We start from the raw sequence: 15672 nt of genomic DNA on the forward strand, positions 1-15672 counted from the left end.
GCCTCCGGAGTAGTCACAACATCCGACTGCACTACAGTTATTTGCAGTTTAAGGACCTTAATTGCATCACGTTCTACCGGAACCTGTGACTTCCGCCACCTGGAAATTGACCATCGATAATTTACCACCTTATCCATGAAATCTCCCTGCTCGCACTGATCATCAGCCCCCCAACACGAGGAAATAGCACCCATTAAACCGTCCTTGCCAAGACACCGTCTATCAAATACAAACCATCGCTTCCCTCGTGGGTATTTTGTGCTGATGAAAGCCAACATAGGTTTATGATCATAAGCTACCATAGGTAGATATTCCGTCACCGTATCCGGGAAAACAGCATGCCAATCATCATTGCCTAACGCTCTATCCAACCAACATAGTATCGGTTTTATATCCCGCCATCCATGCCATGACAAAAAATCCCTAAGATATGGGAAATCCAGAAAACCACAATCTTGAATCATGCAATTAAAAGAGCGGAAAGTGGACACATGGCGGAGTTTACCCCCTCTCTTTTCATGATTCCCCGTTAACTCGTTAAAGTCACCAATGATAAACCATGGGGTACTTCTAGTAACACCCAATCTTGTTAAGCGTTCTCAAACTAAATCCCTCTTCTTAGGGACTGGATCTCCATAAACAAATATTAAGTGAAAAACTTTGCCTTTGTAAATTGCCTTAATGTCAATCATTCGATCCGACTCAAAAAGAATTGAAACATTAAAATCATCTTTATTATAAAAAAAAGTGACAATCCACCACTAGTATCAATTGGATCAACTGTTATTAAATTTAAATAGCCAAAATAGCCAAAATAGCCTACAAATTGCTCCATAAATAAAAAAAGACTGTTTTGTTTCAGATAGAAACATAAAATTCGGCCAGTGCTGAAACCACAAGTCCCTAAGATGTCCGATAGTTGCCTAATTACCTAGGCCTTGGCAATTCCAGCTTAAGATCTTCATTTATCAACCCAATGGTTTAGGTGGTTTGCCACCACCAACGGTTCCCTTCCCCATGTCCTGGTTCTTCGGGTTATGTCCATCGCCACCGTGATCCGAATTCTTGGAGCTGGCCTCTTCCTTGGTGTGTTGCGAAGATACACATTCAGCTTCTTGGACTCTTCCCCCGGCATCAGACCCATCTTAGGCTTAACTGCCTTATCCACCTTTGGTTCAATTCCCTCACTTGTCTCCTTATGCTCATCCAAAACCATGGTACCCGTATCAGCCGAAGGCAGCTGAGTGAGAGCAGCATTCGGAACTACAACTGCATCCCCCTCACCACCAGTCGCCTGCTCATCAGTAACCATCTGCTCATCTAACTCCAACCCAACCTCATCCGTAGCCACCTCCTCCTGAGGGTCCGCCGCATGATTCTCAGCCACACCTGCACCCATGGTCAGGGAAGCAGGCTGTTCCCCAGACTGCTCATCATTACCCTCACAGACCGAAGTACCTTCCCCAACAGCTTTTTCTTCCACTGCATCCTCTTGGAACAGAGCCTTGTGGACCTTTTTCTGAACCTGCACCACATCTTGTACCACTATAGGTACCTCAAAATGAAACACAGTTTATTTAAATAATTATAAATGGGGTTTAAAATAAAAATACTGCAAAATCAATTAAGAATCTTTCCTTTTAGGGAATTCTACATTTTCGTAAATATATGGATTAATACCAAATATATTTTTCGAAAGCATATGATACATATTAGTTCAAATTAATTTTTCTAATTGACTAGAGACTGGAAAAAATGTAATTTAGGATTGTTTTTCTGAATTAATGATTTTTTTTTTTTTGCAAAATTTGTTTAAGTTGTATTTGAGATTTTTTTAATTCATAAAAAACTTAATAACAAAAAAAAAAGTGATTTATCTATGTAACTATTGTCATATACTATTAACAAATTAGCAAAGAAAATGAATCAACAAAATATTTTTGTTCCGTTGCAAGCGATAATTTTTTTCGGTCACTTAACTCAAAATGACAATACATGATCATGACTCGTTTACGAAATATCTGTCCCCACTTATTGTCTCTCTCGCCAAAAACTCCACCGTTTCTATTACTTTTTCTATTACTTTTCAATTTCCAAGAAGAAGAATGCGATTATGTGTACCAAATTACCAATAGATTCAGAAGATAAAATATGTTAAAAATATTTATTAATTTTATTAATTCTAAAAAAAAGTTGATTGTCCCTTCGGAGTTACAGAATAAAATTATATGTGATTAATTTGCTAGTAGTACTATTAACCTTCTTAGTCCGAAAACCTTAGTAGATAATTATCTATTTTATTTTACTGTATAGAAATTTTTTTTTTCATATGGTAAACTTGACTGTATGTCCCTTGTTTTTCTTATGTCACGCAGATTTAAAATTCTGAGATTTTGTATTTCCAGTTTATTTAGTAAATTATTTCGTTTCTTAACAACAACTGAATTAGATAGGTTGCCTTGTCCTTATGTTCTTTTTATTTATTTTTGTATGTAACGGTGGAGAGTCGGAAAATTGCATAATATAGTGCACATATCTCAGTTACCCGATTTTTTTTTTTCATATGGTAAACTTGACTGTATAGAGTTGTCCCTTGTTTTTCTTATGTCACGCAGATTTAAAATTCTGAGATTTTGTATTTCCAGTTTATTTGGTAATTTATTTCGTTTATTTTGATTTTTGTATGCAACGGTGGAGAGTCGGAAAATTGCATAATATAATGCAATTTCAGTTACCCAATTTCATAAAACGTGGATTATTTAACCCCTTTATCCGAAACAACGTCAATACAATATTGTAAATAACATGTAAATCGATATACTATCATCCATCTTGAAAGCTCTATGAGTAAAAAACATCTTAAATGAAAATTATTGTAAATGATAACTAGCTATTGCTACACTGCAATAAGCTTAGTATAGAGATAAGGATAACTAAACTATGTTGTAATCTATATGTTATATAGGATTAGTTCATATCCCTAAAGTTTAGGATCTGCCTTGTATAAAGACTCTTGTACATCTATCAATAATACTCAGACTTTACGTTCATAACATGGTATCAAAGCCAGACAAGCGATTTCTTTTCTAGAATTGTTCTGTGCTTGGCTTTGATTCTTTCTCTCATTTTTTTTCTTATCAAAATTCATACTTGTTCTCATGTCTACTTCCTCTACTATTTCATCTACTACTTCTTCTATTATTGCATCTACTATGGCGGAGAACACCTCTTTGGAGACTCTGTATACTCTACATCCTTCAGATAATCCTGGTTTGCTTATCACCCTTGTTTTTCTTCGTGGTGATAACTACTCAGAGTGGACAACAGAGCTTTGGAATTCTCTCCAAGCTAAACAAAAGATTGGATTTATTGATGGTTCTATACCAAAACCTACCTCTAATCCTGATCTTGCCCGATGGATTTCTACTAACTCTATGATTGTGGGATGGATACGCACTGCTATCGATCCACAAGTTCCCTCTACTGTTTCTCATGTTCCCGAAGCCTTCAAGCTTTGGGAGTCTCTTAAGTGCCGGTTCTCGGTCAAGAATGGTGTTCGTAAACATCTTCTGGAGGAAGAGATTAGAAATTGCAAACAGAACGGCCAATCTGTTCTTGAGTTTTACGGTCGTCTCTCTAAACTTTGGGAAGAGTTACAAGCTTTTCAATCTACCACTACATGTACGTGTGCTGCTGCGGTTCACAAATTTCTTTTTGGTCTTGATGAGTCGCGGTTTAGTCACATTCGATCTCAAATCATTGATGAGGAGCCTCTTCCTGACTTGAACATCGTCTATTCACGTGTTATCCGGGCAGAACAAGATCTCGACAACATGCGCTCTACTAATACAAGACACAAAGCTGTCGGATTCGCTGTGAAAACCGAATCTTCCCCTGTTTCTCTATCCGGTCCTGCTACTGCTGCCGCCGTTAATGTTTGGAGTCGTGATCCCAATCGGATGTGTTCTCACTGCAAGCGTAAGGGACACGACGCGTCGGAGTGTTTTCTCTTACATGGCTATCCCGAGTGGTTCCTTGAACAACAACAACAACGCTCTGCTTCGGGACAGAGTACAAGGGGACGTGGTGGTGGTCGGTCTTTTTCTTCTGGTGGCCGCGGGCGTGGACGTGTTCATGCAAATGCGGTTTCCGTTCCAGTTCCTGCTTCTGTTCCTCTGGTTCCTGCTGACCAGATTGCCTCTCTAATCAGTCTTCTTCAGAATCAATAGAGCCAACTTTCTACTGAACGTTTTTCTGGTAAAACCAATCTCACTGATGTCATCATAGACACTGGTGCCTCTCACCATATGACAGGCGATTTGTCCTTGTTGCACAAAGTTATTGATATTATGCCTTCTGCGGTCACTTTTCCTGATGGCACGGCTTCTCGTGCTACGAAGATAGAGACATTACAGTTGAATACTGATTATTTCTTACCCAATGTTCTCTATGTTCCGAATTTCAATTGTACTCTTATTTTGGTATCACGCCTACTCAAGCAAACGGGATGCATTGCTATCTTTACTGATACTCTTTGTGTATTACATGACCGTTTTACGAGGACCCTGATTGGCGGCGGTTAAGAGCGAGAGGGGTATACTACTTCAAGGGTGTTCGAGTTGCAAGAGCTCATCAGGCTAGCAAGGGAACTGTTTCTCCTTCTGTTTTGTGGCATTGTCGACTTGGTCATCCGTCTTACAAAGTGCTTTCTACATTACCGGTTTTTAATAGTTTAGTGGTTGATTTTGACAAAACACATTCTTGTGATATTTGCTTACGTGCGAAACAAACACGTTCTACTTTTCCTGAGAGTTTTGATAAAGCTTCTGCACCTTTTGCTTTAATTCACTGCGATGTTTGAGGACTTTATTGTACTGTTTCATCATGTGGTGCTGCTTATTTCCTCACCATTGTTGATGACTACTCTAGGGCTGTTTGGATTTATCTTATGTTGGCCAAATCTGAGGTTAAAGGATTGCTGCAAAACTTCTGTGCTATGAGCACCAAACAATTTGACAAACCAGTCAAAGCTGTTCGCTCTGACAATGGCACCGAGTTTATGGCTCTTTCTGCTTGTCATCGTGCAAATGGTATTGAACATCAGACTTCTTGTGTTGACACGCCACAACAGAACGGACGTGTTGAACGCAAACACCGGCATATTCTTAACGTTGCTCGTGCCCTTCTGTTCCACGCTTCGCTTCTGGTTTCGTTTTGGGGAGAGAGCGTTTTGACTGCCGCTCATCTTATCAACCGTACTCCTACACCTGTTCTCCAGGGCAAAATGCCGTATGAGATGCTTTATGGTTCTTCTCCGACTTATGATTCTTTGCGTATTTTTGGTTGTTTGAGTTATGCTCATCGGAGGCCACATGACAAGGATAAATTCAGTGATAGGAGTCGCAAATGTATCTTTGTCGGATATCCTTATGGAAAGAAGGCTTGGCGTTTGTACGATATTGAACGTCAATAATTGTTTGTTAGTCGTGATGTTATTTTTCTTGAAGATCAGTTTCCTGGTGTTTCTCATGCTTCCATTGTGCCACCTATTGTTTATCAACCAGATATTACTATTGATGATTGGTCTCTTCCTCTTACTCCGCCAGTGTCATCCTCTCCTATACCTCTTACTAATGATACTCTGGTGGATTTGCCTCCGTCTGCGGTTGTTACTACTCTGGTTCCTGTTGTTGATTCTCCGTCGTCTTCTACTCCTGTTGTACCCACGATCTACCATCTCGGGCAATAGGCAAGAGGGCCTAAGTCAGGCTTGCCTAATGGGCCGAGGAGGTGTTATTGATCGGCCCATCAGGCCCGGAGAAAGGAAGGGAGCACGGAGACGTTCCGTGCTCGACAGCTCGCAGCTCGGGCCCGGTCAAAGATTCCCGCATTTAAGAGGGTTAATTAGGCTGCGCGGATCGCGCACTATTAATTCCGCATTAATTGAGTAGTAAATGGGTCGGTATAAATATGTAAGGGGGAGGTCATTTGTAAAGGACCCCGAGATTTTTTTCCAGAAAAAGGCAATACAAATTCAAATTCTAAAACTCTTATTATTTTAGTTCGGAACTGTTTACGGCGACAAGCTCCTCCACAGTTAAAATCACTTCGGAAGGAGAAGCATATTCTCTGTTCTCACATTTGGCGCTAGAAGGAGGGGAGTTATCGCCTGACTCTCACCAGTTCCGACTTCATACGCAAGTTCATTCCACATAACCACCGCTATGGCAGCCAGCTCTCCCGATCAGGCATCCTTGGAGGTGATCCAGAAGCTCCTGCAGGACTTGTCCGAGAAGTCCGACCGTCAGCAAGCCGCCTCCGCTGCTTTTACTGAACGTTTCGACAATTTGGAGGGGCAGATTTCCACTCGTTTGGAGGAAGTCACGACGTCCGTAGCCGATCTCTCGGCCTCCCACCGCGCCTACGCTGACCGGGTCGACCTCCTGTCCTCCGACCAAAACCCGCGTCGACGCGCTTTGGATTTCTCCGGTGTGACACCACCTTCCACCTCGCAAGTAGCAGCAACAAATGTCACTCCGGGAGATTCGTTCCCACCTCAAACCAACACACAAACAGCGCTACCGCTGGCCGGCGATGTTCGCACACCGGTTCAGCCTGGCGTCGTCCGATCTTCCGAGGTCCCAGTCCGTCTTCCTCTCCCCGTAGATGGAAACACTTCGGCTGCGGGATATACTGTCAATCCCGAGATCTTCCGCATGCAGAGCGAAATTCGGGACATGCGGTCTGTGATGCATAGTGCAACCACCTCAGCTCCGGATATATTCCGAGTGATCGAGGAGTCGAGGCGAACTCCTTTTTCCGACCAAATAGCCCGAGTCCGCATCAAGGACACTGGCAAAATTAAGTTCTCGAGCTACGAAGGAAAAGGAGATCCGACCAATCACCTCAAGACTTTCTTGCTGACAGCTAGCCGGGTGGACCTCGAGCCCCATGAAGCAGACGCTGGGTACTGCAAGCTGTTCGCAGAAACATTTAGTGGACCGGTACTGCTTTGGTTCGCATCCTTAGCAGCTGGCTCCATAACAAACTTTAACGAGCTGTCGACCTCGTTCGTCAAGCAGTATTCTAGCCTAATCGAAACTGCGGTGACGGATGCTCAGCTTTGGAACTTAAGCCAAAAGGCTGGAGAGTCCCTTCGGTCTTACATAACAAAGTTCAAGGAGATCCAGGTCAAAATTCCCGGACTTTCGGACTCCACAGCCCTGGCCGCGCTTAAGAACGGCCTGTGGCACGAATCTCGCTTCCGCGAAGAGTTGTCCATGAATCGTTTCCCAACTATTCAGGACGCACTACACCGGGCTTCGAACTGGATAGTCGCAGAAGAAGACAAACTCGCCGCTGCGCAAAAACAAAACGCCCCGTCTGCAGGGAAACCGCGCTTCGAAGCACCTGCCAAAAAGACTCCGCCTACAACTCCGAAGTCCGGGCCGAGCACTTTCGCAGTCACCCAATCTCCCCAGAAGAATTCTCCAAAGAATTCACCGTCCAAACCACCATTTTCACCGCGCTCCAAGAGCGGCGTACTCCCGAGTAACAAGTGGGTCCGAGATGAGGACACGTACTGCGAGCTCCATAAAACCAACAGTCATTCTACTCGTGACTGTAAGAAGCTGATGCATCTCCTCGCAGAGAAGTATGTGGCGGGAGAAATGCCGAATGTCACAATTGAAGAATTGGAGCAAAAAGCGATTCCCAAATGGACGATGACGCTCCACCTTCAAAGAAACCAAAGCAGTCTGATGGAAGTGAAGCTCCCAAGAAAAGAATCGATGTGATAATGGGAGGATCGCGTCTGTTTCGGAACTCCATCACTGCGATCAAAGACCATCAGCGGAAGCTCACTAGCCCCCAGCCGAAGCGAGCTAAGTTGATAGCCAGTGATCTACCTGAAATTTCTTTCTCCGAGAAGGAAACTGAGGGGTTGGACACTCCGCACGATGACGCGCTCGTCATCTCGCTTGATGTAGCGAACCACAAAGTCTGCCGAATCCTAATTGATACTGGGAGTTCGGTAGACTTGATTTTCCTTGAGACGCTCACCAGAATGGGTATCGGGAAAGAGCACATCGCAGGACCGCCCTCACCCCTGGTCTCGTTCACTAGCGAGACGTCGATGTCTTTGGGCACGATCACATTACCAGTGTCCACTCAAGGAGTGGTTAAAATGGTGGAGTTCACGGTCTTCGACCGACCTGCGGCCTATAATGTTATTTTGGGAACTCCCTGGCTCTATCAGATGAAGGCGGTGGCCTCGACGTACCATCAGTGCGTCAAATTTCCGACCCCACAAGGAGTCCGGGAGGTTCTGGGAAGCCAAAGGACGGCCATGAGCTGTTACCTCGCAAGTCACAAACTCCTGATCCAATAGCAACCACAGCTCGAGGTCCCGAAAAATCCAGTTCGGAAGCAGCTAAAAGGTGACCTCACTGAGTCCATTTTCATCAATGGCAAGTTCCCGGATCAAGAAATCAAGATCGGAGTGGGATTGGATAGCGAGCTCCGTGCCGCCCTGATAACCTTCCTGAAAGAAAGAATGGCCACCTTCGCGTGGTCTGTAGACGAGATGCCCGGCATCAGTTCAGAAGTTATTTCCCACGAGCTGAATGTGGACCCTACGTTCCGACCTGTAAAGCAGAAGCGAAGGAAGCTGGGTCCTGAGCGAGCTGAAATCGTTAACAAAGAGGTTGAACGTTTGCTGAAGGCGGGACAGATACGCGAAGTAAAATACCCTGAGTGGCTCGCAAATACAGTCGTTGTCAAAAAGAAAAACGGAAAGTCGCGAGTCTGCGTTGATTTCACCGACCTGAATAAGGCGTGCCCCAAAGACAGCTTTCCACTTCCGCATATCGACCGGTTAGTTGAGTCCACTTCGGGTCACGAGCTGATGTCCTTCATGGACGCATTCTCTGGCTACAACCAAATCCTAATGAACCCGGACGACCAGGAGAAGACTGCATTCATTACGGACCGCGGGATCTATTGCTACAAGGTGATGCCTTTTGGGCTAAAAAATGCGGGAGCAACCTACCAAAGACTGGTGAACCGAATGTTCGAGCATCAACTCGGAAAAACCATGGAAGTTTACATCGATGACATGCTGGTGAAATCGATGGAAGCCAGTTCGCATCTCGCCGATCTGAAAGTCTGCTTCGACGTCCTGGATCAGTTCGGGATGAAGCTCAACCCCACGAAGTGCACCTTCGCAGTTCCATCAGGAGAATTTCTGGGGTATATCGTCACAGAAAGAGGAATTGAAGCGAACCCGAGGCAAATTAATGCTTTCCTGTCTATGAGTTCTCCTAGGACCTTGCGCGAAGTGCAGCGCCTTAACGGACGGATCGCAGCTCTCAACCGCTTCATCTCTCGATCTACGGACAAATGCCTCCCTTTTTACCAGCTGTTACGAAAAGGGGGAAAAACTTTCTTGTGGGATGCGAAGTGTGAGGAAGCATTCGCCCAACTCAAAGCTTATCTATCTGAACCGCCGGTCTTGGCGAAGCCTGAGTTCGGAGAGCCACTCTTTCTTTACGTAGCTGTATCGGATAGTGCGGTCAGTGGAGTTTTGGTTCGCGAAGAAAGGGGGGAGCAGCGACCAATTTTCTATATCAGCAAGTCATTCACCGGAGCGGAGTCGAGGTATCCAATGATGGAAAAATTGGCCCTAGCAGTAGTCACTTCGGCAAGGAAACTGCGGCCTTACTTCCAGTCCCATACGATCATAATCCTGACGACGCAGCCACTTCGGACGGTATTACATAGTCCGAGCCAATCCGGGCGGCTGGCTAAATGGTCTGTTGAGTTGAGCGAATATGACATCGAGTTCCGGACTCGAACTTGTGCGAAGTCACAAGTGCTGGCCGATTTCTTGATCGAACTCCCACTAGCCTCCTCGGCTAGCGACACTGTCGAAATTCCATGGACGCTGTATGTTGATGGAGCTTCTTCCAAATCGGGGGCAGGAATTGGGGTCCGCCTCACTTCTCCTACAGGCGAAGTGATCGAGCAATCATTTCGCTTGGCTTTCAGTGCATCCAACAACGAAGCTGAGTACGAATCTTTCCTCGCCGGCTTACGCCTCGCAGTGGGGATTGCTGTCCGAAAACTTCGAGCTTTTTGCGATTCGCAGCTGGTCACCAACCAGTTTTTGGGGGAGTACGAAATAAAGGATGGCCGCATGGAGGCTTATTTGTCCACAGCTCGGGAGTTAGTCGCCAAGTTCGAGGAGTTCGAAATCACTAAGATCCCACGAAGTGAGAACTCTGCTGCGGATGCTTTAGCATCTTTGGCCTCCACTTCGGATCCTGCGACAACAAGGATCATCCCCGTCGAAGTCATCCAGTTTCCAAGCATCCGGCTGGAGGGCACACACGTCGTGACCCGCGCAATGAAAAAACAGCTGGCCGCTGAGGAAGCAGCTCGTAAGACGGCTGCGGACTCTCGAACCTCGGAAGATCTGGACCTTGTCTTGCTTACCCCAATGGAAGTTCACCCACCTCTCGCCGAGCTCGACGAAAATTCAGCTCCGGAATCATCGGGCTCACCAGCTGACAATCAAGCCGTTATCCCACATGCCACCTCGAGCAGCACGAATTCTAACAGCTGGGGGGCAGATGACTGGCGGAGCCCGATCTGGGCTTACCTTGAAAAAGGGGAACTCCCAGCCGACAAGTGGGCAGCTAGGAAACTCAAGGTCACAAGTGCGCGGTACTGCATTCACAACGGAATACTTCTACGCCGAAGTGTAGCAGGTCCTTATCTGACTTGCGTGGCCGGTAGAGAGCCCGCGATGCTAATGCGAGCTGTTCACGACGGACCCAATGGGAATCATTCCGGCGGTCGGACTCGAGCTTGCGAGAAGTGTCAGAAGCACGCCCCATCAATCCATCAACCTACCGAACTCCTGTCCTCGGTGTCCGCACCTTACCCTTTCATGAGGTGGTCTATGGATATCATCGGTCCGCTACATCGAGGACCAGGAGGAGTCCAGTATGTGCTCGCTCTTACCGACTATTTCTCCAAGTGGGTAGAAGCGGCAGCCTATGCGAAAGTAACAAGCGACAAAGTGGAACAGTTCGTGCTTAAGAGCATAATCTACCGCTACGGCGTCCCGTGTGAAATCATCACGGACAATGGCCCACAATTCATCTCTTCGAAGTTCGAAGAGTTCTGCGCGAAGTGGAAAATCCGACTCAACAAGTCAACTCCTCGTTACCCGCAAGGTAACGGGCAAGCCGAGGCAATGAATAAGGTCATACTTGCCAACTTGAAGAAACGGCTCGATGCTCGAAAGGGGCGCTGGCCGGACGAACTTCAGGGTGTCCTCTGGGCGATCCGAACAACACCTCGTCGAGCCACTAATGAGACACCTTTCTCCCTGGTTTACGGAGTTGATGCCGTAGTCCCAGTTGACATAGAAGTCCCCGGAGTCCGTACCTCGCTGAACCCACTCCGAGCAGAGGAAAATGAGGAGTTCCTACAGGATACTCTTGATACAATCAACGAGCGTCGGGACCAGGCGTTAGTCCGGATCCAGAATTACCAGAACACGGTGGCTCGGTACTATAACTCCAAAATCCGAGGCAGACCCTTGGCAGTGGGCGACCTCGTCCTGCAGAAAGTCCATGAGAATACCGAGGAGCTCAATGCAGGAAAGCTGGGAATCAATTGGGAAGGACCATACAGAATTACTCGCGAAGTCCGAAATGGAGTTTATCAGCTCGAGGATTCAGAGGGAAAACCAGTCCCGAGGTCGTGGAATTCTCTGCACCTTAAACTTTTCTACAGTTAATGTCTTGATATCGAACTACGATTTGGCTTGATCCCGATAAGGGTACGTAGGCAGCCCACTTCGGGTCCAGCTATCCATATTAATAAAATCTAAAGTTTTCTTAAACTTTTTTTTTCTTAAATCTAAAGTTCTCACTTCGTATTCAGCTTTACTTTAAAGCTAAGTTTTGCGAAAAATTTAAACCGAAGTCCTCACTTCGTCCTCCGCTTTACTTAAAGTCAAAGCTCAGTTTCGCAAAATTCCTATCTAAACCGAAGTAATCACTTCGTACCCAGCTTTACTTATAGGTTGGGAGGTCATTTTTCCGAACTATTTAGCCGAGGTTCTCACTTCGCGTTCATTTCTGCTCGTACCATCTTTTAAACGAAAGATTGTGGAAATGTAGTTCACATTAAAAAAAAACAAATAAAACGACCTCGGAGCGGTCACCACGACCAAAACACTCCGAAGCGAGTCTAAAAACAAGTACTACAAAACAGGGGGGCAACTCGTGCCAAGACAACCCCAGAATAGGAACTATTGATTCGGAGGGGCTGGATCAGACGCCGCCTCGGAAAGGACCAAGCCCAACTCCGCTAGCTCCCCTTCCGACCTAGTGGTCGCCAGGTAGTCGTCCATCCCCTGAGTCGAGAGTTGCCCGAGGTTAGTGCCGGATTCGTCGATTGTGACGTTAAGCGGGTGCTCGTTGCATAAGAGATCGGGCGTATCCGCCAAAAGGTTTAAGAATGCAGCGAGGTCGAGTTCACGGGGAGTTACCTTTGAAACCTTCTCGTCAGCTTCCTCCTCGTCAGTTTTTAGGAGTCCGAGCTCGGCCTCCATGTCTTGGATCTCGCCTCTAGAGATCTCTTCGACCAGCATCCGGTTAGCCCTAATCTCGGCAGCTCGGATCTGAAGCGGGGCTAGCTTCTCCCTCTCTTCGAAGGTGACCTTCACCTCCTCGACCAGAGGACGGAGAGTCCGCCTCATTGCCTGTCTTTCCTCCCTTCGCACCCTCTCAATCTCGCAGCTGTTTCCAGCCTCGAGTAGCTGATTGCGAAGCTCGATCTCGTGCAATCTACTCCTTGCTGCCTTGGCATCCTCCGCGGCTTCGTAGTAAAGGTCCCCCGCCTTCTTCAGCTTGTCTCGGAGGTCCTCATTGGCAATTCCGAGGTCAAGCACCTGTACCTCGGCTCTCTTCATCCGAGCCCGGATTTGTTCGGCTTTCTCCACAGTAGCAGCATTCTCGGCCTCTAACCTGGCGTACTCCTTCACCTGGGCTTCCAGGTCAGCAATCTTTTCCCGGAGGAGGCTCACCTCGGAAGATGAAGGAGATGCAAATAGCTGATCTTCATAAGACGCCACCGAGGAGTTGAACTCGATCATTAGCTGGGAAGTCACAGTTCGTTAAAAACGGTGAAGGTGGTAAATAAAAAAAACTGAGAAAGCATGTGTCACTAACCTCGCCAATCTTGTCCGCGAAGCGGAAGAAGTTCGCACGGTTGAGTTCGGACATGTCCGCAAACGCCGGAACCCGAACTCCTGGCCGGGTGTAACTCCTCATCAGATCGGCTGGGGACGCAGGGGGAACTGAAATGGACGAATGACGTCAGTCTATTTGGTCCCCGAGACCCAGCAAGCAAAAAAAAAAGGAAACCTCGAGTTATCATTACCTCGGGGGGAGGAACGACGTTCCTTCGAAGGCGGCCTGCCAGAGGAATCCCCGGACTCCTTAGATCTCCTCTCTGAGGAAGGACCCCTATCCTTCGAGCTAGGCTTACTTCGCTCGTCTCCAGACGAACTAGTCCGAGCTCGGCTCTTCTCGCGAAGAGGCGAGGAAGTCTCAGGTTCCTTCCTCTTTTTGGATGAGTCCGACCGCTGGGAACTGACCTCGACGGGGGGAGCTATAACCTCCCGCGGCTCGTCACTGGAGTCAGCTACAATAATTACTGCGGGCTCGGGCGAGCTGGGCTGAGGTTCGGAGGCCCCCGTAAGCGGCTCGGAAGAATCAGTGGGGGGTAACGAAGTCCCGTCTACCTCAGGAGAAGAGGGGCCTGACTTCTTAGGAAGACGAGCTTTGCCCTCGGCGAGCGCTGCCGCCATATTCAGCTTCGCCTCCTTTTCGGCGAGTCGGCAAGCCCGTTCCTCTCTGTAATTCATCTCCGAAGTGCTTATAGGGTCGGAGCAAACGAGGGAACGACTCCTAAGCCGCACTGTGGATTCTCTAATCCTTTCGCACGAAAAGGAGTCCCAGGCAATCTGACCCTGGCTGCAAAACCTCGAGAAAAACTCTACGAATGTAGGGCAAAGCAGTCCGCGCTCGAAGTGATCTGGGACAAGAAAAACAAGGAGTAAGTAACAGAAAGGAAAATAGTATATTAAGGGCACCTGACTAAGAGCGCCGTTCTACCAATTTTCGAAGTCCACTTCGATACGTGCGAACTTGCGAGGTGGCCGAAGGTGAGCTCGTTGACCGGGAAGAAAAAATACGACTTCCGCCACTTCTCATCCTTCTCGGGAAGGTCGTCAAAGACCTTCAGTCCGGAAAGCGGGCTTACATAGAGTGTCCCCTTAGTCCGACCAGTCTTCACCGTGTATACTTGAAGAAAGTCGGCTAGGGACAGTTTGTAGTTGAACTCTTCCCCCAGAGTTTGAAGACACATGACGATGCGGACGAAGTTTGGGCACATCTGGGGGAGAGCGAAGCCCAGTTCGAACATCATCTTCACGATGAGTTCGGGGAGAGGAAACGACAGACCGCACGCAGAGAAGAATATCTCAAACGCGCAGCAATACCCTGGGGGAGGATTTTCCGGAGATTCGTGAGCCCCCGGGAATTTAATTTCAATCTCCGATGAAATCCCGATGGACCCCCTAAATTCGGCTATATTCTCCGCCGAGAGAATTGACGGTGGGTGAGGGCCGTAAACGCCCGGAATCAGGGGTTTCACGGTTTTACCCAACGAGGATTTCGGAGGAGACATTTTTCTTTGAGCGATTCGTGTGAAAAGAAAACGGGAGTTGAAGAACTTTCCGGCGAAAGCAAAGGTTACAGAGAAAAGAGAGAAAAGTCTAAAAACATAAAAGCACAAACACGATTGAAGAATTGGGGTGAGAGAGAAGTCGAGTTTACCTTTATACACGGCACAAGGAAGCAATGATTACCTGGGGAAGTGAAAGGTCTCACACCGTTCTCTTTCTCTCTTATAACCAACACGCCACCTAGTGGGCCCCGAGGCCTGTTCGGGAAGGCAAATCCCATCATTATCACGATCAAATCGTGGGGATATGGGGAATATTCAGTTTCCCAAAATTGATCGCTTGAAGGTCAGAAGTCTCCCGAACTATTCAGCTCGGGAGACTTGGGGGGCAACTGTTGTACCCACGATCTACCATCTCGGGCAATAGGCAAGAGGGCCTAAGTCAAGCTTGCCTAATGGGCCGAGGAGGTGTTATTGATCGGCCCATCAGGCCCGGAGAAAGGAAGGGAGCACGGAGACGTTCCGTGCTCGACAGCTCGCAGCTCGGGCCCGGTCAAAGATTCCCGCATTTAAGAGGGTTAATTAGGCTGCACGGATCGCGCACTATTAATTCCGCATTAATTGAGTAGTAAATGGGTCGGTATAAATATGTAAGGGGGAGGTCATTTGTAAAGGACCCCGAGATTTTTTTCCAGAAAAAGGCAATACAAATTCAAATTCTAAAACTCTTATTATTTTAGTTCGGAACTGTTTACGGCGACAAGCTCCTCCACAATTAAAATCACTTCGGAAGGAGAAGCATATTCTCTGTTCTCACAACTCCGACTGCAATCTCGGATAATGTTTCCCCTCCAAATACACCTACCTCTCCTACTACACCACCATCTCCTAATACACCGTCTTTGG

General features: G+C 47.0%; 1 protein-coding gene and 1 pseudogene across 1 annotated transcript; one reads left to right on the forward strand and one right to left on the reverse strand.

Annotated features, from left to right (window-relative positions):
* The first annotated feature begins 3212 nt into the window (after positions 1–3212).
* On the forward strand, positions 3213–4861 carry LOC147923494 (uncharacterized; annotated as a pseudogene).
* Positions 4862–12325: 7464 nt separating this feature from the next.
* LOC147923495 (uncharacterized) lies at positions 12326–14769 on the reverse strand. Its single transcript, XM_087496466.1, has 4 exons — positions 14229–14769; positions 13459–14115; positions 13248–13375; positions 12326–13174 (listed from the first exon to the last, which is right to left on the reverse strand). The coding sequence occupies exons 1-4, from the start codon at positions 14767–14769 to the stop codon at positions 12326–12328; spliced, it is 2175 nt and encodes a 724-aa protein (XP_087352592.1).
* Between the last annotated feature and the right edge of the window lie 903 nt (positions 14770–15672).

The sequence above is a fragment of the Camelina sativa genome, chromosome 17 (genome assembly GCF_030686135.1).
Source record: "Camelina sativa cultivar CO46 ecotype springtype chromosome 17, ASM3068613v1".
NCBI lineage: Eukaryota > Viridiplantae > Streptophyta > Magnoliopsida > Brassicales > Brassicaceae > Camelina > Camelina sativa.